Consider the following 24,713-nt stretch of genomic DNA (forward strand, 5'->3'; position numbering starts at 1 on the left):
CATATAGCCTAAGAGAAAAAGAATGGATTCCCCAAATAATCAGAAAAAGAGAAGGTCTGGTGGGTGGGAGGGGGTGCAGCCCCTCCCTGGTAACCAGAAAAGGGCGGTGGGTGCACGGCTTTGATGCCACTTATGGCCTGTAGGACCGGAGAGGACCAGGATGACTGACAGGGGGCTGTGTGCTGAGGCACCGTGCAGAGAAGGGCGGAGAGCAGCGTCTATGTGGGGTGGGGTAGAAGGGAGGAAACGAGGGGGTGAGTATCCTGTAGTACAGCCCCTCTGCTGGGGGAGGGGGACAGGATTCTGTAGTGACGCGCTGCCCTCACGTGACGGGGAGCAGCAGAGTGACGCAGCCTTCGGTGCAGTCGTCATTTGCGTCTGGGTACCGGTTCCCTGCTGCCCTCGCACGACGGGCTGGCATCAGGCCCGGGGAAAGCGGGGCAGGTAAGGGCCCCGGGGCCCACGAGCTGTGGCGCGGTGGCAGCCGCCATTGGACCTCTGCGGTGGGCGCGGGGATGGGGAGCAATGCGGGCTCAAGTTCTAGGAGTCTTCACCTACGATTCTCCCTACCTGGGCCAAAATCTGCGCAGGGGAACGGTGGTCTTTTATCGGCGGATGATGGGGGTGGGGGAATGTCTCCAGAGGGAAAGACAGAGATTGAAACGCCCATCCTCCTCTCTGATTCTAATCCTTGAACACACGTCTGCTCCGCTTCCTGCCCATTTTAGTGAAAAAGATGTGCCGCGGTGGTGTTTGCAGAGAAAATGGTGGGCCTTAGTGACTGGATTTTGGGAGTGTTGTCTCAGAGTCGGGGGAGGGACGTTTGACCACCAGGTTCCTGTATCCGGAAGACGAGTATTGGGATTTGTGCCCTAGGTGGTGGTCCGAGCATTCAGTGTCTTTACTCTCTCCTGCCTGTAGGACAATAGTTCGGTGTGGCACTGTTTGTGGCGAGGCGAGGGGAGAAAGAGAGGAGAAAACTGCCCCAATCTGTGGAGGTTAGTGTGAGCATGGACACTGTCTGTGAACTGTTGAGGTTCTTGGTGAATTCTACATGACAGGGACCCCGGCACTGCTATCTGGTTGGGATTGGAGTGGGTGTAGTTAGGGGGAATTAAATTGGTGTTTACTTACCAAGAGTAGATGTTGAAAATGAATAAAAACAAAAAAATATATAGATAATATTGAAAAAATGCAAATTGTTATATAAAATAATATTACTATTTTTTTTGTTTGAGGTAGCCTTTGGGGAATTATTTTTATGGAAGTGAAAGTCTTCCCCTACACCTTGTCTCCTCTACTGCTGGAGACTCTTGCAGATGGTTTAAGGGGCAGTAGATAGCTGTAGGCCATCTAGAGTATGGGCTTTGGGGTCTCCATCTCTCCCACTGTCCTCTAATTTTCCAGATATCTCCACCTAACCAATCATCTTGGTGAAGGAAATGGTGTGGTATGGGAGGAAGCCCTATAATCCTACAAGTGGCTTTAAAATAATTAGCTTCTTTCTCTGCTTTTACTTTTCTTCCCTTCCCATTTCAGTGCTGGGAAATTCCTAGGTTCTGCCTGCCAGGAAAATGGGTCTTGAAATCTAGAAAGGCAGTTGTGGGGACCCATATCTTAAATGTTGGGATGTCACAAGCACTTAACATCCACAATCTCCTTTTTCTCTCTGTGCTCCTAGGTCTTCCTGTAAGCCTACAGTAAGACCTTCCTGCTGGAAGCAAGGGAAAGAAGGGGAGACTGGCCTGGAACCCTGGAGGTTGGTGTGAACATGGGCAGTGCCTGGGGATGACAGGGAAGGGTAAACACAGCAGGTGCTGAGCTGTATTGAGAGTTATCTCAGTGGAGGGCACTTCTGCCTCTCCTACACTCTACCAGATTGCCATAGTGCTGTCACACCCTATATTGATTTCAGTGCAAGAAATGATAAGAATATTGGGATAAAGGTAAGTTGGAATATGACTAAGAGAGGGGCCCACAAGATGGTACACATTAGCAAACTGGACTTGGACTCCAGAAAGACCCGGGGGACCAGGGTGCTTATCTCATCAAGTGCTCAGTCTGCGTTACCTCTTTTTTGTTTACTTCTCTGTAGATCTGCCTGTAGGTCTCCTGTAGGGCTTGATGATAACACTGGAAGCAAATAAGCAGGGAGGAAAATGCTCCTGATTAGTATAGACTGGTAAGAGGCTGAATACTGCCTGGGGAAACCTGTAGGGTGGGTTTGTGGAGAACAGCATGCATCCTGTAAGGGTCAGGTCCAGTCTGGAAGATCCTGAGTCTTTCCCTTTCTCAGCCATCTTTCCCACAATCCCTGTCTCTTACCCCTTACCCTTACCTTTGTTTTTGGTACCGAGAAAAGAGAATGGCAGCGTCTGAAGGAGTGGAGTGAAATCAGTGGGATAATTGATAGTGTGCTGATAATATGCCTGTCCCATCAAGAACAAAGTCTCCATTTCCATCTGTCTCTCTATTTGTTTGTCTCTATTTAGGTCTGAAGATCTCCTGAGTTTATAGAGCTGCTTTAGGGTGTGTCACCAATCAAGTGAAGAAAAGAGGAGGAAACTGCCTTGGATCATTACAGGTTGGTATGAAGGCAGGGAGCTATGGGAGTGGTGACCAGAATAGATCCAGTAAAAATCAAAGTCTGGAAAGTTCTCAGCCTTTCCTATTCATAGCTAGTTCTCCCAACCTCCTGTCCACTGTTCATTTGGTATAGAGACGTGTATGAAAGTACCTTGGGGGAAATTTGGGGGGCACTGTGGAGGGTGGGGAGGGGATGAAATAAGAATGGAGGAAGAATTTGGTAATCATACTTTTCTCCCACCAAGTGTATAATTTCTACTCTTTCCTGTCTCTGTAAGATGCAAGAGAATTAGGAGGAAAATTTTAGTCCCATTTCCTTCCTCCATTTCTAGGTTCACCTCCAGTGACAGCTGTAGTGGCCTTTGAGTGGCTGAAGACCAGCACCCACACAGGCCTACACCTAGACCTACCACCCTCTTTTTCTGACCTGAGTGAGCTCCCTCTATACCTTGTTCGTGCCTTCAGCAGGGGTGATTACATGGGCCGCTTTCAGGAAGTGGGCTGGGCTACTGCAGGACTGGTGATCTGGGCTGGCACCTGCTACTACATTTACAGACTAACCAAGGGAAGAACCCAGAGTGTGAGGAGACTTACCAGAAATGGGTCCAGAGTCAAGTTGGAGACTGTGGTTGGGGTACAGAACCAGACCTTGGCCATGAGCGAAGCCATGACTGGGGCAGAATTTGAGACTAAACTCAAAGCCAAGGCTGGAACAGAAATTGGAGCAAGAGGTGGAGCTAGGGCTGAAGTAGAGACCAAGACCACTGCTATAGCCAAACCGAAGGCCAACTCCCAGGCCAAGGCAATGGCTGAGGAAGAGGCCCAAACTGAGACCAAAGCAATGGCTGGAATAGTGGTCAAGACAGAGGCAGTGACTCTGGTTGAGGTCAAGGCCAAAACTAGGGAAGTGGCCAAAAAACAGGCAGTGACTCAAACTGAAGCTGAGGCTGAGAAAGTAGTCAAAAAAGAGGCAGTAACCCATGCTAAAGCTAAAGCTTGCTCACTGGCTGCCAGGGCAGAAGCCAAGAAAGAACCAATGACCCAGATCAAAGCTGAAGCTAATAGATCAGCTGAAAAAGGGACAGAGTTTAACAGAGTGGTGATGACACAGACTGAGGTTTTGTCAGTGACCAGGGAAGTGGCCAAAATGGGGTCCATGAAAAAGCCTGGAGTTGTGGCTCAGACCAAGGCAAGAGCCCTAGAAGAGACTGTGAGTGTGACCAAGACTCAGTCTGAGGCCAGGCCTGGTGCCACAGTTGATACTAGAGGAAATCCTAATGTCATGTCTAGGGCAGCAGCTGGAATGGACATTGGGTCCTGTGCACAGTCTCAGTCTGTGGCCAAGAGTCAGGTTGAGGACATGGGTGGTGCCGGGGTTGAAGCCAAGGGGAATTACAAAACCATGTCTAGGGTGGGGTCTGGAGCAGATATGAAGGCTTCTGCTCAGCCTCAGATTGTTGCCAAGTCCCAAGCTGATTCCCTGCCTGGGGCAAGGGTTGATGCTGGGGGTAATGTCATGTGTAAGGCAGGGGCTGGGCCAGATATGAAAACTTGTACACAGCCTCCGACCATGGCCAAGAAACAGGCTGAGGCTACGCCAGGTACCAGAGTTGATGGCAGCGGAAATCCCAATGCCACATCCAGGACAATGACTGGAACTGACATGAGGGCTGCTGCTCAACCTCAGCCTATAGCCAGTGCACAAACTGATGCCAGGCCTGATGCCAGGCTTAAAGCCAGAGGCATGCCTAATGCCACGTCTAAAGCAGGAGCCAGAGAAAACCTGAGGTTCAATGCCCAGACTGAGGTCTTGCTTGAAGCCAAAGTTAAGGCCAGAGGCAATCCCAGTGCTGTGTCTAAGGCAGGGGTTGGAACAGAAATGATGTCCAGTAAAAAGCCTCAGCCAGTGGCCAATGCCCAGGTTGATGCCTTACCAGATGGCAGGATTAAGGTTAGGGACAATACCAATGCCATGCTTAAAGAAGGGCCTGGGACAGACTTGAAGGCACAGTGTCAGGCTATGGTTAAGAGCCAGGTCGAGACCTTATCTAGTGCTAGAGGTAAGGGTAAGAGCAAAGCCAGTGCCAAGGGTAGGGCAGGGGTTGGGGCAGACATGAAAGCCAGTGGACAGCCTCAGGCTGGGGCCAAGACAAAGGATGAGGATGGACCTGATCCCAGGGTTGATGGCAAGGATAATCTTAATGCTATTTCTAGGTCAGAGGCTAAAGCAGGCTTGATGGACTGTGCTCAGCGGCATGCTGTGGTCAGTTCCCAGGCCGAAGCTTTGCCTGGTGGTAGGAATAAAACTAGAGGCAAGCCCAATGCTGTGTCTAAGACAGGGGCTGGGGCACATACAAAGGATTTTGTCCAACCTCAGACTACAGTCAGTTCCAAGGCCGAGGTCTTGTCTGGTGGCAGCAGTAAGGCCAGGGACAGTCCCAATGTGTCTAAGATAGAGGGTAGGGCAGATACAAGGAACTCTGTCCAGCCACATGCTGTGGTCAGTTCCCAGGACGAGGCCTTGCCTGGTGGCAGCAATAAGGTGAGAAGCAATCCTAATGATGTTTCTAAATCAGGGACAGTGGCAGATAGAAAAGATTCTGTCTTTCCTCAGACTGCTGTTAGTTCCCAGGCTGAGAACTTGCCTGGTAACAAGAATAAAATCTGGGGCAATGCAAATGTTGGGTCTAAACCAGGAGCTAGGGCAGATACAAGGGACTCTATCCAGCTGCATGCTGTGGTCAGTTCCCAGTCTGAGGACTTGCCTGGTGGAATCAGTAAAACCAGGGGCAATTCCAGTGCTGTGTCTAAACCAGAGGCCGGAGTAGATGCAAAGGATTCTGTCCAGCCTCATATTGTGGTCAATTGCCAGGCCAAGACCTTACCTGGTAGCAGGAATTTGGCCAGGAACAATCCCAAAGCTGCGTCTAAAACAGAGGCTGAGGTAGATACAAGGGACTCTGTCCAGCCATATGCTATGGTCAGTTCCCAGTCTGAGGACTTGCCTGGTGGAAGCAGTAAGGCCAGGGGCAATCCCAGTGCTGTGTCTAAATCAGAGGCTGGGGTAGGTACAAAGGATTCTGTCCAGCCCCAGACTGTGGTCAATTCCCAGGTCAAGGTCTTGCTTGGTGGCAGCAGTAAGGCCAGGGGCAATCCCAATGCTATGTCTAAAACAGGGGCTGGGGCAGATGCAAAGGATTCTGTCCAGCCCCAGACAGTGGTCAATTCCCAGGCCAAAGCCTTGCCTGGTGGAAGTAGTAAGGCCAGGGGCAATCCCAATGCCGCATCTAAAACAGGGGCTGGGGCAGATGCAAAGGATTCTGTCCAGCCCCAGGCTGTTGTCAATTCCCAGGCCATAGCCTTGCCTGGTGGCAGCAGTAAGGCCAGGGGCAATCCCAGTACTCTGTCTAAACCAGGGGTCATGGCACATGCAAAGGATTCTGACCAGTCCCAGACTGCTGTGAGTTCCCAGGCTGAGGCCTTGCCTGGTGGCAGCAGTAAGGCCAGGGGCAATCCCAGTACTCTGTCTAAACCAGGGGTCATGGCACATGCAAAGGATTCTGACCAGTCCCAGACTGCTGTGAGTTCCCAGGCTGAGGCCTTGCCTGGTGGCAGCAGTAAGGCCAGGGGCAATCTCAATGCTGCATCTGAAACAGGGGGTGGAGCAGGTACAAGGGACTCTGTCCAGCCCCAGACTGTGCTCACTTCCCAGGCTACAGTCTTGCCTGGTGGCAACAATAAGGCCAAGGGCAATCCCAATGCTGGGTCTAAACCTGGGGTCATGGCAGATGCAAAGGATTCTGACCAGTCCCAGACTAATGTCAGTTCCCAGGCTGAGGCCTTGCCTGGTGTCAGCAATGACGCCAGGGGCAATCTCAACTTTGTGTTTAAACCAGGGGCTGGGGCAGATATAAGGGACTCTGTCCAGCCCCAGACTGTACTCACTTCTTGTGCTGAGGCCTTGCCTGGTGGTAGCAGTAAGGCCAGGGGCAATCCCAGTACTGTGTCTAAACCAGAGGCCAGGGTGGATGCAAAGGATTCTGTCCAGCCCCAGACTGTGGTCAATTCCCAGGCCGAGGCCTTGCCTGGTGGCAGCAATGAGGCCAGAGGCAATCCCAATGCTATATCTAAACCAGGGACCGGGGCAGGTACAAGGAACTGTGTCCAGCCCCAGACTGTGGTCAGTTCCCAGGTGGAGGCCTTGCCTGGTGACAGTAATAAGGTTAGGGGCAATCCCAATGTGGTGTCTAAGACGGTTGGGGCAGATACAAGGGACTCTCTGCAGCCCCATACAGCAGTTAATTCCCAATCTGAGGCCTTGCATGGTACTAGGAATAAGGTCCGGGGCAATCTCAATGCTGTTTCTAAGGCAGTGACTGGCGTAGATTTAAGGGACTCAGCTCAGCCTCAGGTTGTTGCCAGTTCCCAGGCTGCATCCCTGTCTGGTGCCAGGAGTAAGGTCAGGGGCAGTCCCAATACTATGTCTAATGGCGGGACAGGAGCAGATACAAAAGACTTTGTTCAGTGCCACACCGAGGACAATTTTCAGGGTGAGTCCTTGCCTGGGGCAAGGGGCAAGGCTATGCCCAGGTCTGATGCAGAAGCCACAGCAGATGTAGAGGTTTCTGCAAAGCCTGAGACCATATCCAGTTCTGAGATTGAGGGTGGAGTAGGCATTCAGACATACAAAGAGACTCAGGGGAAGGTCCACCACTATTACTGGAATGGGATTGGTATTGAGGATTGGATTGCTGCTGAGAGGTGGATCAAATTTAGGTTTCAGGCCAGGGATGGATACTGGGAGAATAGCATGTCCTGGGCTGAGGGTGAAGATGAAGACAATATTGGATCTGGGACTGTGGCTCATGATAAGGCCAGAATTAAGTCCTGGAGTGAGGCTAGGGCTGGGAATGAAGCTGGTATTGGGTCCTGGGCTGTAGCTGGGCACCAGGCCAATGGGGGTTCCTGGCCTCAGGTTCAGGCTAGTGAGAGATCTTGGTCTGGGGAAGAGGTCTCTAGAGAGTACTGGACTGAGGTTGAGAAACAAGCCAGGGTGGGTACATGGGCTGGGGCTGAGGAACAGGCTAAGCGGAGGTCCTGGGATGGGTCTGGGATTCATGCTAGTGGAAGATCCTGGGCTGGGACTAGGGCTGAGAATGTGGCTAGTTTTGTATATTGGGCTGGGGCAGTGGACCAAGCTAGTGAAAGGCCCTGGGTTGGGACTGAGGATCAGTCTTGTGTTGGGTCCAAGCTTAGATTTGAGGATCAAGCCAGTGGGGGAGTTGGTGGACAGGCTGGAGCTGGTGGCCAGGTCTGTGAAGGTTCTAGATTGGGACCTATGGACCAGTCCAGTAGTAGGCCCTGGTCTGCCACTGGAAACCAGGCCAGTGGAGGATCCTTGAATGGGGTTGGGAACCAAGCCAGTGAAGGATCATGGGCTGGGCCTGGGGATCAGGCTGGTGATGGGTCCAAGCTTAGATGTGAGGATCAAGTCAGTGGGGAAGTTGTTGGCCAGGCTGGAGCTGGTGGCCAGGCCAATGAAGTGTTTAGGTTGGAACACACTGACCAGTCCAGTGGAGGATCCTGTGATGACACTGAGGATAAAGCCAGTGAAGGCTCCAGGTTGGGGCCTGTGGACCAGTCCAGTGGTGAGTCATGGGCTGGGGCTATGCATCAGGTCAGTGGAAGAAAGTCCTGTGTTGACACTGGGGACCAGTCTAGTGGAGGATGTAGGCTGGGGCCTGCAGATCAGTCATGTAATAGGACCTGGGCTGCCACTGGTAATCAAACCAGTGGAGGATCCTTGGTTGGGTCTGGGGACGAAGCTGGTGGAGATTCCCGGGCTGGGAATGAGGATCAGTCTTGTGTTGGGTCCAAGCCTAGATATGAGGATCAAGTCAGTGCTAGTGGGGAAGTTGGTGGCCATGCTGGAGCTACTGGCCAGGATGATGGAGGGCCTTTCCTGGGGCCTATGGGCCAGTCCAGAGGAGGAGACCAAACCAGTGGAAGGTCCAGTCTAGGGCCTGTGGGTCAGTCTGGTGGTGAGTCCTGGGCTGGGGATCAGGTCAGTGGAGGAGGGTCCTGGGTTGACACTGGGGACCGGGTTAGTGGAGGGTCTAGGCTAGGGTCTGTAGATCAGTCCAGTGGTAGGACCTGTGCTGACATTGGGAATCAGGCCAGTGGAGGGTCCTTTGTTAGGGCTGAGGACCAAGCTGATAGAGGGTCCTGGGTTGAGGCTAGGGATCAGACTGGTGTTGGGTCCAATCCTAGATTTGAGGATCAGGCCAGTGGAGGAGTTGATGGTCAGGTTGGAGATGGTAGCCGGGCTGATTCAAGGTCTCTGCTGGGGCCTATAGACCAATCCAGGGGAGGGTCCTGTGCTGACACTGGGGACCAGATTAGTGGATGGTTTTATACTTGCACTGGGAGTCAGGCCAGTGGAGAAGTTTCTTGGGCTGGGGTTGGTGGCCAGACAGTTGGAGGGTCTAGGGTGGGCCCCACTGGCCAGTCTTATTGTGGGTCTTGGGCTCACACTGGGAGTCAGGTCAGTGGAGAATCTTGGACTGGGACTGGGGATCACAATGGTGACTCTTCTAAACCTGGACTTGAGGATCAGGCCAGTGGAGGAGGTTCCAGGCTGAGGTCTGAGGACCAGTGCAGTAGAGAGTCCTGGGCAGGCACTGGGAACCAGTCTGGTGGAGAATGTGGGCCAGGGCCTGTAGATCAGTCGCATGGTGGGTCCTGGGCTGGGACTGGGAATCAGGCCAATGAAGGGACTTGGTCTGGGGCTGGAAATGAGGCTAGTGGTTGTTCCAAACCTGGATTTAAGGAGCAAGTCAATGGAGAAGCATCTTGGGTTGGGTCTAGGTCTGGGAATGAGGCCAGTGGACAGTCTGGGGATAGGACTGGGGATCAGCCCAGTGGAAAGTACTTGTCTGAAGCTGGAGACCAGGCCAGTGGAGTGTCCTGGACTAGGGCTGAGGACCAGGCCAATAGAGGGTCCCAGGTCAGGGCTGGGGAAGAGGCCAGTCAAGGATCCTGGTTTGAGACTGGGGATGATAGTAATATAGAGTCTTGGTTCTGGGCAGGGGAAGAGGCTAATAATGTGTCCAGGCCTACAGGTAAGGATGAGGTCAGTATTGAATCCAGATCAGGGGCTAGGGAAGAGGCTATCATTAGTTCCAGGTTTGAGACTGAAGACAAAGTCAGTAATGGGTCCTGGATCAGATCTGAGGAGGCGACCTATATGGGTTCTTGTGCAGGGGCTGAGTTTGGGGCCAAGGCTAAGATGCGATCTTGGTTCTGGGATGGAGATGCAACCACCATAGGGTCTAACCTTGGGGCCAGGGAAAAAGCTCGCATAGGGTTCTGGGCTATGACTGGGAATATAGAAGAGGATGAGTTAAGTACGAGGTCCAGCCCTGATATTGAGGAGATCAGTCTGAGGTCCTTATTTTGGGCTGAGAGTGAGGACAGTACTGAGTTTAGATCCAAGAGTAAGAAAGATGTTAATTTTGAGTGTGGGTCTAAGGATAAAGTCAGCATCAGGGATAAGCTTGAAGCTGCTGATGAGGTCAGTATAAGGTCTTGGCTCTCAGTTAATAATGAAAACAGAAGTGAGGGCAAACCTGGACCTATAGCTAAAGCCAAAAAGTCACTTGAGTCAATAAGCACATATCCATGCATGGTCCCTGGGGCAGGAATGGGGTCATGGGCTGGAGCCATGATCTGGACGGAAACAGCGCTCCCATACCGGAAGGAGTCCTGCTTCCCACCTGAAGAAGAGCTCAGAAAGCAGATCAGGGCTGGGGAGAAGATTCGGCCCTGGGCCTGCCGCTGTAAACGTGAAGCTAAAATGAATCCTCAAGAGCTTGAGAAACTTATTTGTATGATTGAGATGACAGAGGATCCTTCTATTCATGAAATTGCCAATAATGCTCTATATAATAGTTCTGATAATCCATATTCCCAAGAAGAAGCCATTCGTAATGTCGGTGGAATCTCAATTATTGAAAGTTTGCTCAATAATCCCTACCCCAGTGTTAGGCAGAGGGCTTTAAATGCACTGAATAACATCTCGGTGGCTGCTGAAAATCATAGGAAGGTTAAAACATACCTAAACCAAGTATGTGAAGACACCGTCACCTATCCCTTGAATTCAAGTGTGCAGCTGGCTGGACTAAGACTGATAAAGCACCTGACTATTACTAGTGAATATCAGCATATGGTTACAAATTATATTTCAGAATTTCTTCGTTTGTTAACAGTGGGAAGTGGAGAAACTAAAGAGCATATTTTGAAAATGCTTGTGAATTTCTCTAAAAACCCATCTATGACAAAAGACTTGCTCATTGCCAATGCACCACCAACTCTGATTAACATCTTTAGCAAGAAAGAGACAAAAGAAAATATTCTTAATGCTCTTTCACTATTTGGCAATATAAATTACCATTTTAAAAAAAGAGCAAAAATACTTACCCAGGACAAGTTTGGTAAAAATTCTCTTTATTTCCTGTTCCAAAGACCTAGAGTATGGGCCAAGAAACTTAGAGTCTTACTGGCAGAATATAATGACCCTGAGGTGAAAGAAAGAGTTGAGTTATTAATAAGCAAACTCTGATTCACCATATGTTACCAAATAAATTTCAGTAAAATTTTGGTTTTACAGCCTGAAAGTAATGCACATTGTAAATTACATTATAACTTTGAAACTGATGTTACTTATGATGGTCTTTGCTGGACCATTTCAAGAACATCAAATGAATTAAAACGTACTCAAAATACATATGTTGATTTTTATCTTGTCTGGATTGAGATAATTTTAGTATGCTTCATGAGCAGAAACCGAACTGATTCTTCATAAGTAAGGTAATCTTTGGTCCTTTGTGTGGACTTATGTTTATACATTTGAGACTTTATTTTTATGTCATCAATAAAGTTATGTGTTCTAAATGGCAAAAAATTCCTTGTCCTTGAGTTTATGATCTATTTGGTAAGGTAATATACATGGAAATGAAAAGATAACTAACAACACAGGAAGTCTCTGATCATGGCAGATGCAGAAACTGCTGTGGGCAACACTGCTCAGGGAAAGTTTTACAGAGGAGGAAGATACATAAATGAGCTGGGCTTGAAGAATAGGATAAAACAGGTCAGAAGGGCACGCCAGGAGGGAGGAGTGGTGAGAAGAAAGGCATGGGGGTGGGACTACTGCTCCTTCCCTCTAGCCTGCCCAGAATGGAGAGAGTGGGGAAGGGAGTGATGAGAGATAGAATGGGACGATTGGGGTGAGTCCGTGGAGCTCATGAAGAACCTCAACTACTAAACCGAAGTGTCCAAATGTTACTCCATCCACTCCTGGAGGAAAATGAATGTGGCTGGTTTGTGTGCAGGATGAGTTAGGGTGGGGGCGAGGAAAGGGAGGGCTGGTGACTGGAGATTGGAAAAACAGGAAGTTGCCACTCAACTACAGCCAAGAGATGCTAAAAGTATGAAATTTCACTTGTGCCTGTGGGAATGGTAAGGAAAGGATGCAAGTGAGAGACATTTGAAATAATAAGTGCTGGAACCTGTTCTGGAGGTCTATAGAGAGGGACAATTTTATGATCCAGGGGGAATTTGAAAGGAAAATATACTCTTGTTTAACTCTGGTGTCTATGTAACTGAATAAATTAACTACAATTTGGAAATAATAAGAAATTAAAATAGAACAACAATTAGTTTTAGTGCTTATATAAGATATCTTTTATAAGTTTGGTTGGAGAGAAGCCTTTAGGAAATCATTGAGAGTGCTGTTGGGATCCATATGGGAGAAGGTCCACTTCTTTCCCGCCAGGTAGTGTTGACAAGGCTGTGGAAAGGGGCACTTGCAAACTGTGCTGGTGGGAGTACACATTGATACAAGGTCCATTTGGATACATATTTCAGAGGCTGTCTAGATGTGAATACCCCTTGACCTGGTAATTCTTCTAGAAATTTATCCTTTGGGATGAATCAAATAATTGGTTTGTACAAAAGCTGTGCGACTTCACACCATTTTTAAGAGTAAAAAATTGTAAACAACTCAAGTGTATTGAAATAGGCAGTTGGCTAAAAAATTAAAATATGTCTATACATTGAAATTTTATTCAGTCTTTGAAAATGATGATGGGTTTCTACATTTATTTTCATGAAATAATTAGGCACATAATCTTATGTAGGAGAAAATAGACTACAAAAGCACATGGCATATTTTTTATGAAGGAAAAGTATATGTTTAAATGATCTCTATGTGTAAAATTTGACATACACTCTGAAAATGTGAATAGTTCCCTATTGGTTAAAAATCTACTTTAACCACCTGTATTTTCTGATTTTAAAATAATAAACATGGATTATTTGTATAAGTTATTAAAAAAGAAAAGGATGGATTCAGGCTAGATGAGCCTGTTAGTATTATTTGATGGGCTTGGGGCAAAAGTATGAATGGAGTCTTACATATTTAGAAGGTATAAATTAATATTTTAAATAAATATTATTTAAATAAAGCTGAGAAATAAATATTTGAAAATTTAAATCTTACTATTTTAAAAATAAAACTTTTTGCAATATATTAGCCTTCATTTTTGAGGAAGTTTTGGATCACAGGGGTTCAACTATGGCAGGGGAGGAGCACAGCTATGGGGTGTCATTGATGGGGGATGCATGGGGGGAGGGAGTTCTACAGGGCATGCATGCAGGGTATATATATATATATATATATATATATATATATATATATATATATAGTCGGATGTTCATTGGGTATTGTCATAGTGGATAGAGTTACACATGACAACTGAGGGAGTGTTGAGTTCCTATCCTGGGGAGCTCTGTTGCATTCCACAATAGAACAGCAGCAACCCCCCAAATGTAAGGACAAAGACCAGTGAAGAAGGATGGTCCAAAGATGGGCCCTTGATACTGATGACTATGCTTTTGAGCAGAGCACCTAAGTGTTACCTCTGAGAGCCTCCATATTGGTTAAATGTGGACACTCTCTAAGCCAAACTCAGCATGTAAATGCATTACCTTCCCCCCAGGGTGAGACATGACTCCTGGGGATGAGCCTCCCTGGCACCAAGGGATTATTACAAGTCACCAGCTGGTGATGCAACTAGAAAAAGACCTTGAATAAAAGGGGGAAATAGTAAAGACAATTGAGTATATATGGCTAAGAGACTTCAAAATGAGTTGGGAGATCATCAGAGGGGTTGCGCTTCTGCATGCCTCAGCAGGATCCCAGAGACAGCTAACCCCAGGTACTGGTGCCCATGAGGGCTACAGAGACACAGAGGTTCTACGATTGTGACAGATGGCTCAGGAGTTCAGTACCTTGTTAGTCGGCACTACTTTGGAATTTGTGCTCCTGATTGTGATTGAGTTGGACTCAGATGTGACCTCTCTACACATGCCTCTTCTGTCACTTTTACTGAACCTGTGATTGGCACTGGGGTTTTTGTATGCTCAGGAGACTTGAATCTCTGGACTCTCCACATACCAGCTGAACCCTGAGCCTCAGCAGAGTTGCAACACCTACTATCCAGTTTGTTGGATTTACCCAGGTCAGCTGATGGGAGGTGAAAATTGTCAACCTTCACACCAGGGAACTGAGAGAGTCTACAACTGCAAGAAGGAGAATCACATCTATCAGCCATGTGGGATCTAAGTCCCCTGTGGATTTACAGGTTGAATGTAGATCGCCATCCCAGGGTCCACAGGATGGAGGAATAAAATATGGATTAGAGTGGACCTACTGGTATTCTACTGTAGAACAGTTGAACTCTAGCAATGGAAGAATTTATATCATTGATGTGGAGACAGTGGCCACAGGAGTTGTTGAGGGCAGGGAGAGGGAGGAAGAAATGTGATACGGGGCATTTTCTGGACTTGGAGTTGTTCTGAATAATGTTGCAGGGACAGATGCAGGGCACTGTTCATCCTGCCATAACCCACTGGATGGACTGGGGGAGAATGCGAACTACAATGTAAACAATGGTCCATGCACAGTGGCAGTGCTCCCGGGTATATTCACCAAATGGAATGAATATGCCTTACCGATGAAAGGGAATGTTGATGTATGAGGAGCGGGGTGGGGTAGGGTGGGGAGTGGGGTATATGGGAACCTCTTATGTTTTTTTTTGTTTTTTGTTTTTTTTAATCCCCCCCCCCTTTGGCTTTTTGCATGCACTCTGCTCCCTGTGTCCATTCGCTGTGTGTTCTTCTGTATCTGTATTTATTTTTTATTAATTTCCCCTCCCCTCCTTGAAGCTTGCTTGCTGTTTGCTCTCTGTGTCTGTCACTGTGCTCTTCTGTGTTTTTTGCTTGTCTCCCTTTTGTCGTATCACCTTGCTGAGTCGGCTCTGTGTGGCGCTTGTGGGCCGCGTGGCACCCTGCAGTGCTTGTGGACCAGGCAGCGCCCCACAGCACTTGTGGAGCACATGGATCTCCGCAGCGTGCAGGTGAGCCTGTCTTCACAAGGAGGCCCTGGGATGTGAACCCAGGACCTCCCATATGGTAGATAAGAACCCAACTGATTGAGCCACAGCTGCTTCCCCTCTTATGTTTTTTAATGTAACATTTTCTGTGATCTATTTATCTTAAAAGAAAAAGACAATACTAACAGGGAAGTGAAGAAGATCAACCACCACACCAGGGAGCCAAGAGTGCCTACAACTGCAAGCAGGAGAATTGCATTCATCCATGTGGAATCTAAGCCCCCTCTTGATGTAGAGGGGGACTGGACTTAATCATCCAGGGTCCACAAGATGGAGGAATAGAGTATAGATTAGAGTGGACTTAATGGTGTTCTGTTGGGGAAATATTGTGATTAGTAAGGGAAGAACTTGTAATATTGATGTGGAGAAAGTGGCCATGGTAGCTGCTGATGGTAGGGAGAGGGAAGAAGAGATATGATGTGGGTGCATTTTCAGGATTTGGAGTTGTCCTGGGTGGTGCTTAGGGACAGATGCTGGACATTGTGTGTCCTGCCATGGCCCACTGGGTGGAATGGGGGAGAGTGTAGACTACTGTCCATGTGGTGCAGCAGTGCTCCAAAATGTATTCATCAGGTGCAGTGAATGTGCCATGATGATGGAAGAGGTTGTTGATGTGGGAGGAGTGGGGTGAGGGGGTGGGGAATATATGGGGACCTCATATTTTTTTAATGTAAATTTTAAAAGAAAATAAAGAAGAAAAAAAATGGAAAAAAAGATTAAAAAAAATAAAACTTTTCTCTGCTCTAGCAATCAATGGCAAGATAGTTATCAACTTTCCAATGTAAAAAATGGTATCACTCTTGTGATGTAGTTTGTGATCTGCTGCCGTAACCCACCTTCAGGAATAAAGAATTTTCTATTTCAGTTGTTGGGAATGCCACCACCAGAGAGTCCTTAGCTGTCAGTCCTCTTCAGGAAATGCCTCAGCTGAAGGGAGCCACCTCCACCAAATTCATATTCCCTTTCTGGTGTATACATTTTAGCCAATGTCTCAGTGACATGGCCTTCTTGCCCAAAATTGGGATAACTTAACTTCTCCTTCTGTCCAATCCTGCTTCCTTCTTTTTCCTTCCACAGGCATTGATTCCAGGAACATTCCCTAATAAAAGCCTTGCATGCTGAACTCTATTTCTGAGTCTGCTACTCAGAAACCCAACCTGCAACAGTTGGTATAAGAAGTGTTTCAAGAAAGCATACAAGATGATGAAGTTTTGGATATGAATCACCTGCTGCCCTGATGGCAATGAGGACCCTATTACTGGTGGTATGTAGAGTAGATAGGTCCCTGGCAAAATGTGGCAGAGCAATTGTTAGAGCTTTCACTGGTGGGGGATGGGATGGCATACTGGTGGAAGGGAATGCATTAACTTGCCATGTATCAGACCTTTGAGAAATATGTGGGAAATAATAAATATATAAGGAAGGCCAAGGGATTGGATGGCTATTGTTAAGCTTGAGTGACCTCTGGGGAAAAAAACAATGAACAGCTGAATTCAATTAATTGAAAATTAAAAGCCAAGTGTGATAGCCAAAGGGCTTCATTCATAGTATATAAAGAAGTTTTCATCTCTTCCAGCTAGAGATTAGAGAAAACTGAGGACAAGGCCCAGGATTTAATGAATGCAAGCTTCAAAGAAAGTTAAAATCCTAACCATACAAGACCGTTATCCGAGATCAGAACCCAGTTAGGAAGGAATGGGACCCTGACACATAGGATTGGGACATGTGGATTGATGTTTCTGAAAGTCTTGTATCTTCTGATTTTCCTGAACCCCTTGAGCATTCAGAAGTGTCCTGTTACTCCCTATTAAGGGCTAACCCTCAACTTTACTTGAACATGCAGAGCCTTTCCCTGCAAGATAACATGTGTTTCCTTCAGAATCTGCCCTCACCTCCCATCCTAGCCACTGGGAATGTAATGAGGGTTAAATCACAGCATAACCTAGCTGGAGATGTGCTGGGCCTAATAAGGGAAGGAGCCATAGGACATAGCCTGCATGTACTGGCAGGCACTGAGTGTATAAAAACTGGGATAGAATTTTGAGGGGACTGATCAGGGGGATGGAATATAAAACTGAATAGGAGAGAATTCATTGATTTGGGCGTGCTGTCCCAGGATACAGATTTACCATTCAGGCAAAAATCCCAGGAGATTATGTGAATTTACTACTAGCATAGCTTCTCAAATTAGGAAAAAAACAATGACCCACACTAAGTGATTCAGAAATGCCAGAGTTGCAATCACAGTTGCTGGGAGAAGGGATTACAGGTTCAGAGAAGTGGAAATGGTATAATAAGTATATTATATAAGGTCAGAATGAGGTGCAGCGATGCCCAGAGATGTACTCGCCAAATGCAATGGATGTGTCATGATGATGGGGGAGAGTGTTGCGGTGGGGGGAGTGGTGGGGTGGGGGCGGTGGGGGTGAATGAGGACCTCATATTTTTTGAATGTACTATTTTTTAAAAAAAGAAAAAGAAAAAAAAAAAAAGGTCAGAAAATGCTCCAGAAGACTATGTTCTACAGAAGAACCCAAAGAATATACCATTTACCAAGGCTGTAAGTAATATGCTGATGAGAGGAGCACTGACATCATTAAGAAGTTAGTTCAGTGGTGGCATTCTGAAGGTTAGAGCTCAAGATAGGAAAGGATGGTAGAGAACTATGATCACAGATAAAAATGGTGATGACCCAGAAACAATAAAGACAGTATGGCTGCACTTAACTGTCAGAAACAAGGTGGATGCAAATACCATAATGCACAGTAGGGTTTGAGTGACAAGCAAGATAGCCTGACCTACAGAGAGCTATGGAGATCATTTATAGAACACAGTGCCCATGGAGGATAGATGGCTAATAGTTAAGAGAACAAAAATGGTCAATGAAACAGTGTCCTGGGGAAATTGGTAGCCAACAATCTGTACTCATTCTGCATAATCAAAAGAAATAAAAGATGGTCAGGAGCCTGAGGGCATTTGCCTCAATAAAAAGCTACAATCTCTTGTCCAGCTTCTGGGCCTGATCCAGTTTTTGACCCAGAATACGTTGCTGGGTGCCCTGCAACATGCATAATAATGATTCTTTCAGTCCTTCCATTTGATCAGGTAACTGTGCACTGGGCAAAGTGGGATACCCAAACATTCTGAGGACTGACAACACTGGTTCCAAGTTGATATGATACCCAGAGACCTAAATTGTCATCATGGTTTCTCTGTTAGTATGGGGAATTGTGGGGAGTTGGGTACTAAATGGGATTCTCGTCCAGGTCTGGTTCACAGTAGGTCCATTAGATCCACAGTCCCACCTGGTGGTCATTTACCTGGTATCTTAATGTATAATTGGACTAGACATATTTGGTAGTTAGTCTAACTCCTATAATGTTTCCTTGCGCTGTGGTGTCAACTATTTGTAGATGAGAAGCTGACGTGAGAGCTTCTGAAACTGCACTGCCGTTCCCCAGCCAAGACAGTAAATAAAAATAATATAGCATGCTAGGGGGGAATGGCAGCAATAAGTTTCCCCTTTAAAGACCTAAAAGGCAGAGGTGGTGGTCGTCCCCATCTTAACTCCATTTAATTTACTCATTTGGCCCCTGCAAAAGTAGACAGACCCTGGCACAGGAAAGTAGACTACTGTAAATTCAACCAAGTAGTGACAGCAATTGTACCTGCTGTTCCAGGTACAATATCTTTGCTAGAGCAGATTAACATGGTCTTTGGTACATAGTATTTAACTACTGATTTGGAAAATGAGTACTTTTCCATCCCTATCAGGTAGAGGATCAGAAAAAGTTCACATTCACAAATAATGGACAGCAGTATGCATTTGTGGTTTTTCCTCAAGGCTCTATAACTCTCTTGTCCACTGTCATGATATGATCTAAAGAGAGGTGGACCATTTGAACATCTTGCAGAATATCAAACTAGTCCACTACATTAATGGCATCATGTTAATTATACCAAAAGGAATAAGAAGTGGCTTGTTAAAACACATAACCTCCAGTGGATGGGAAATAAACCCTACAAAGATTCAGGCACCAGCCATAATAAGTGCAATTTTTAGAGGTTGAATGGTCTGGGGCATGCCAGGACATCCCTTCCAAAGTAAAGGACAAATAGTTGCATTTTACACCTTCCCCATGAAGAAGGAAGTGCAATGCCTGGGTAGGTCTCTTTGGGTTCTGAAAACGTCACATTCCACATCTGGGTTTACTGTTTCAACTTATATACTGGGTGACAAAATAGTTCGCATCTTTGGGTGGGGCTGAGAGCAGGAAAATCCCTGTAGCAGTCCAGGTTGCAGGTTCAAGAAGTCTTGCCATGCAAATGACTCTGTTATTAGAGGTATCTGTGTTGACAAAAGAAACCATGTGGAGTTTTTGGCAAGCTCCAATAGGAATACCACAACTTAAACTCCTAGAGTTTTTGAGCGAAACTGTCATATGCAGTGGTGAATTAAATATCTTTAAAAATATCTCCTGACATGCTACTGTGTCGTAGTAGACATGTATGTATGACCATGCAGCCAGAACTGCCCATAATGAGCTGAATTCTATCATATCTACCAAGTCATTAGGTTGGGCAGTCCAGTAACAAGATGGATGCTTTACACACAGGCTCAAACACGGACAGGACTGGAGGTCATAAGCAGCTACATAGTCAGGTAGAGCTGACCATCCATGGTATCCACAACTGTTGCACAAGCACATCTCCCTCAGCTTACCTATAATCTTTTCGACAAGCTTATTGAGGAAGAAATAACCCAAGCATTGTTCACAGATCAGTGGGCTTAAAATGTGGGTATCAGCAAGTGTAGCATCTCTAGCCTGAGAAAAGCACTGTGACAAAGGATGAGGGTATGAATCGTATCATCAGGTGAATCACCAAGTCCTTAAGGGAATCTAGAAGTAATAGTGGAGGAGGAAGTTTATCATTTGCAGCTTTGAGAACAGCTGTGGTGCTGGGGTTGTAGTCATACTAACCTTCATCTCATAGGTTTCCCTCAGGAAGAAAGATCCACCAGAACTTATATGAATAAGGGGATCTGGGTGGCATAAGGGGTGGATTGTGGTTGACATTGTAAGGCCCTTACCAGAATTCACTTTATAACTAAAGAACTTGTTACTTCTATTGCTAGAAATGTCATCAGAAAGCCTTTGGCTGTCATTCCTCTTCAGGGGTTGCCTCAGCTGAAGGCAGCTTTCTTGCTCAAAATCACACCCCATTGTCAAGGTGGCCTATACTGAACGACTCAATGCTTGTTATAAAGGCCTAGCTTTTTGCCTCAACTTGGGACAACTCTGAAGGTTCATTCTATCTTCAAAATTTCTTACAAGGTATGCTGAAGTATCTATTGATAGTGCACTGAAATTTGATTTCTTGCTATGCTAATTCCCATTCTTTCCCTTTCCTTCCACAAGTTTTGACCTGAGGAGCACACCTTAAGAAACCTCCTGGCGGTGGACTTGGCCCAGTGGTTAGGGCATCCGTCTATCACATGGGAGGTCCGTGGTTCAAACCCGCAGCCCTCCTTGACCTGTGTGGAGCTGGCCCATGCGCAGTGCTGATGCACACAAGGAGTGCCCTGCCACACAGGGGTGTCCCCCCCATAGGGGAGCCCGACGCTCAAGGAGTGCCCCATAAGGAGAGCCACCCAGCGCGAAAGAAAGTGCGGCCTGCCCAGGAATGGTGCAGCACATACCGAGAGTTTACACAACAAGGTGTCACAACAAAAAGAAACACAGATTCCTATGCCTCTGACAACAACAGAAGTGGACAAAGAATACACAGCAAATAGACACAGAACAGACAACTGGGGTGGGGGGGTGAGGGGGAAGGGGAGATAAATAAATATTTTTTTAAAAAAAAATTAAAAAAAAAAGAAACCTCCTGCACTCTAATATTTGTCTCAGAACCTGCTTCTTGGGAAGTCCAACCTGTGACAATGTCTTACACATGTTATGTCTCCAACTTTCTATATATAATAAAATCCAGAGTAATAAAAATTATTTTCTATTGCTAAATGTTCTTCATCTGCCATATGTAACGACTGCAAATAGCACATTAATTTTTTATTACTTCTGGAATTATACATTGGAACATGAAGAGAAGCAAGTAAAATAAACACTAGAAAGTACTGGGAAATGATATTTTGTTGCATTTATCTATCTGAGAAGAAGGCTTTGACAAGTTAGTTTGTGTTTTCTTCCCCTTACGTGCTTCCACTGCTCCAATCTTCCCTGCAGTCTGAAATAATGTCTGTTATATTAGCAGTAGCACAAATCACAAATCTTTATGGCATTTGGAAACAGTTGCCTTTTGTTTAGAGAACATAGGGCAGCAGGTGTGGAGAAGCATTTTCCTAGAATCTGAACAGTGTTAGTCAAAGGGCAGATATTAGGGTTGTTAGTTGCACTGTGCCACAAAGAACACCAGATCCCATGTGTTCTTTTATAAGTGTGTGTGTGTGTGTATGTGTGTGTGTGAGAGAGAGAGAGAGAGAGAGAGAATATGCAGTATCCTCTACGCATGGGACTAATGAGGGGGACCCTTGTGCCCAGTTCTAAGGGCAGCACTGATGCTCGGAGAGCACTGGACAATGGGACAATGTTATTAGGTGGTTTGGAGAACTAAGTGGTCTGATAGCTAGTTATGAGTCTGGCTGAAGTCAAGGTCAACAGATTCTTACTCTAGGGTTATTGTGACTGACTCAGGGCCTGGCACTGGTTTAAGGTTTTGAGTGCGGTGGCCCTGCTATGTCATGCACATTTGAAGAATAATTCAAAATCAATTTTTGAAGATGAAAATTAAGTCCATATTCTTAGGCAAAAAGGTTCATTTCTGGGAACCACATGAACAAATTTACACTCCCCCCCCTTTTTAAAAGCACCATTATTTATTTAATTAAGCTTCAATCATTGGGACACAGTTTATTGTTGTTTATGAATTTATATCACTGTGAATTATAAAATAATACAAATAAATCTTGGGAAGTGGATGTAGCTCAAGTGGCTGAGCTCCTGCTTCCCATTTATGAGGTCTTGGGTTTGATCCCTGGTATCTCCTTTCCCGGTCACATAGTAAGCCCCCAGTTTGTAGCAGCTATCACTGTGCTGATTCTCTTCACAGCTGAATTTCAACACTTTGGCAGCCCCATCAAAATTCTTCTGGATCCCTTCCAAATAGTCCACCAGCCGATAGCAACCATCTGGTTCCTTCTCATGGCAGCACTGATAGTTGCCCTCCACCTCCATGTTCTCTAGAAAGGCCTTCAATTGCTCCTCATCCTGGAAGTCCCCCTCACTGGCCATACTGCTTTCTCGCCCAGCCGGTTTACTCACGTGGCTTTGCTCACCCAGCCTGGATCCTTCCAGATTGACCCTTAAAGTAGTATAGTGTAGAGGAAAGTACAATCTGGAGTAGGGGATGTAGAAGAATGGCATTCACATTTTCCTTCCCCCTTCTATATATCAAACATGAAGGAATAGGTTTGGGAGAGGAAGAGGAAGAATCCTGGTTTGAGCTCATTGAGTTTGAAGTGCCTGTGGGACTTCTGAATGGAGATGCTCAGTGTTAATAAGAAAGATATAGATCTAGAGCTCAGAAGTAACATCTGGACTGAAGATACAGATTATGGATGACAAATAAAGCCAGGGAGTGTGTAAGGTAGCCCCAGAGAAGGGGTCTAGATTGGAAAACTAAGCACAGAACCCTGAGGAAGCAGGATTATGGCTGAGGGAGAGAGAAACGCAGAATTGAAACTGAGGGTACAGACTTTCAATATTACATCACATGTCTCCATAAATTCTTCTTTAAATATATTTTTAATTTTTTAAAGATACTTATATCACATAAATGTTACATAAAAAATATAGGGGAGTCCCATATGCCCCACTCCCTATGCCTCTCACACTTTCCCACATTAACAACCTCCTTCATTAGTGTGGTACATTTGTTACAATTGATAAACACATATTGTACATTGCCACTAAGCATTCATTATAGTTTACATTATAGGTTAAACTCTCTCCTGCACAATTTTTTTTATTATTCATTTTTTAAAAATATTACATTAAAAAAATATGAGGTCTCATTCAACCCCACCGCCCCCACCCCACCACTCCCCCCACAGCAACACTCTCTCCCCTCATCATGACACATCCATTGCATTCGGTAAGTACATCTCTGGGCATCGCTGCACCTCATGGTCAATGGTCCACATCATAGCCCATACTCTCCCACGTTCCATCCAGTGGGCCCTGGGGGGATCTACAATGTTGGGTAATTGTCCGCCTGCACAATTTTGTTAGTTATCACAAGATATATAATGGCCTATATCTGTCATTGCAACATCACTCAGGACAATTTCAATGTCCTGAAAATGCCCCCATATTACACAGAAAAGGAGTCCTGCCCTATATTCAGTTTTAGAACTTCTTTTCTCTTTTATTTTTTTACAAATCAATTTTATTGACACCTATTAATAAAGCATACAATCCATCCAAAGTCTACAATTAATATTATTTTTCATAATCACATAGTTGTGCATTCATCACTTTAATCATTAGAGCATTTTTATTATTTCAGAAATAAACAAAAAATTCATTATCTCTCAAACTCTCAATATTTCCCCTGCTGTACAAAGCTGCAGTTTCTCACTATTCCTTCTTATTTATTTATTTATTAAAATACGATACAATCTATCCAAAGTGTATATTCTATGGCTTTTATATTTTATTTTGTATTATTTTTAAATTATCTTTTTTTAAGTTAATAGATCACACAAAAAGTTACATTAAAAAACATAAGAGGTTCCTATGTACCCACTCCCCACCTCCCACCCCATCATTTTTTTAATTGTATTTTTTTGAAGATATATAGATCACAAAAAATGTTACATTAAAAAATATAAGAGCTTTGATTAGTTATTCGATGTTCCGCTCTTTTCCTGATTATTGGTGTGGTTTGTAGATTTTTGTTGCTGTCTAGTCATCATTTTTCTTAAAGATTTATTTATTTATTTATTTCACTCCTCATCCCACCCACCCTGGTTGACTATTCTCTGTGTCTATTTGCTGCGTCTTTCTTCTTTGCCCGCTTCTGTTGTCAGCCGTCTGGGAATCTGTGGTTTTTTTTATCGCGTCATTTTGTTGTGTCAGCTCTCCATGTGTGCAGCGCCATTCCTGGGCAGGCTGCACGTTCTTTCGTGCTGGGCGGCTCTCCTTTTGGGTTGCACTCCTTGCGCGTGGGGCTCCCCTACGTGGGGGACACCACTGCGTGGCACGGCACTCCTTGCACGCATCAGCACTGCGCATGGGCCAGCTCCACATGGGTCAAGGAGGCCCAGGGTTTGAACCTCCGCAGACCTCCCATGTGGTAGACGGACGCCCTAACCACTGGGCCAAGTCCGTTTCCCTAGTCATCATTTTATCTTGCTGGGCTTACTCAGTTGATTAGCTAATTTGTCTAGTCTCTGGGTGTAAGGGTTTAATTAGGTGTTGCTTTTGTGTGCATGTTAAGTCGTCTCTTTGTCACTTTATTCTTCTTATTCTATTTCCTTGTTGTTGGCTAAGTTCCCTTGAAGGAAAATATTAGGGCCAGAGAAAGCAAAAA

The 24,713-nt window shown here is 45.9% G+C and overlaps 1 protein-coding gene across 7 annotated transcripts; it reads left to right on the plus strand.

The window, feature by feature from the left end:
• The first annotated feature begins 305 nt into the window (after positions 1–305).
• Positions 306–21,234, plus strand: ARMCX4 (armadillo repeat containing X-linked 4). 7 transcript variants are annotated; one of them, XR_009184357.1, is made up of 9 exons: positions 306–444; positions 922–998; positions 1,682–1,759; positions 2,096–2,182; positions 2,493–2,584; positions 2,919–3,017; positions 16,179–16,365; positions 20,239–20,437; positions 20,522–21,234. XR_009184357.1 is itself a non-coding variant. In XM_004447579.5 (6 exons), exon 6 carries the CDS (start codon positions 3,065–3,067, stop codon positions 11,204–11,206), a length of 8,142 nt encoding a protein of 2,713 aa, XP_004447636.2. In that variant the 5' UTR covers positions 308–444; positions 922–998; positions 1,682–1,759; positions 2,096–2,182; positions 2,493–2,584; positions 2,919–3,064; the 3' UTR covers positions 11,207–11,548. The 7 variants fall into 7 exon arrangements, 4 of the variants coding, with proteins under 4 accessions (XP_004447636.2, XP_004447637.2, XP_004447638.2 ...); XR_009184358.1 differs by lacking the exon at positions 20,239–20,437; XR_011647970.1 differs by lacking the exon at positions 2,919–3,017.
• Positions 21,235–24,713: the final 3,479 nt, after the last annotated feature.

Source organism: Dasypus novemcinctus, chromosome X (genome assembly GCF_030445035.2).
Source record: "Dasypus novemcinctus isolate mDasNov1 chromosome X, mDasNov1.1.hap2, whole genome shotgun sequence".
NCBI classification, from domain to species: Eukaryota; Metazoa; Chordata; class Mammalia; order Cingulata; family Dasypodidae; genus Dasypus; species Dasypus novemcinctus.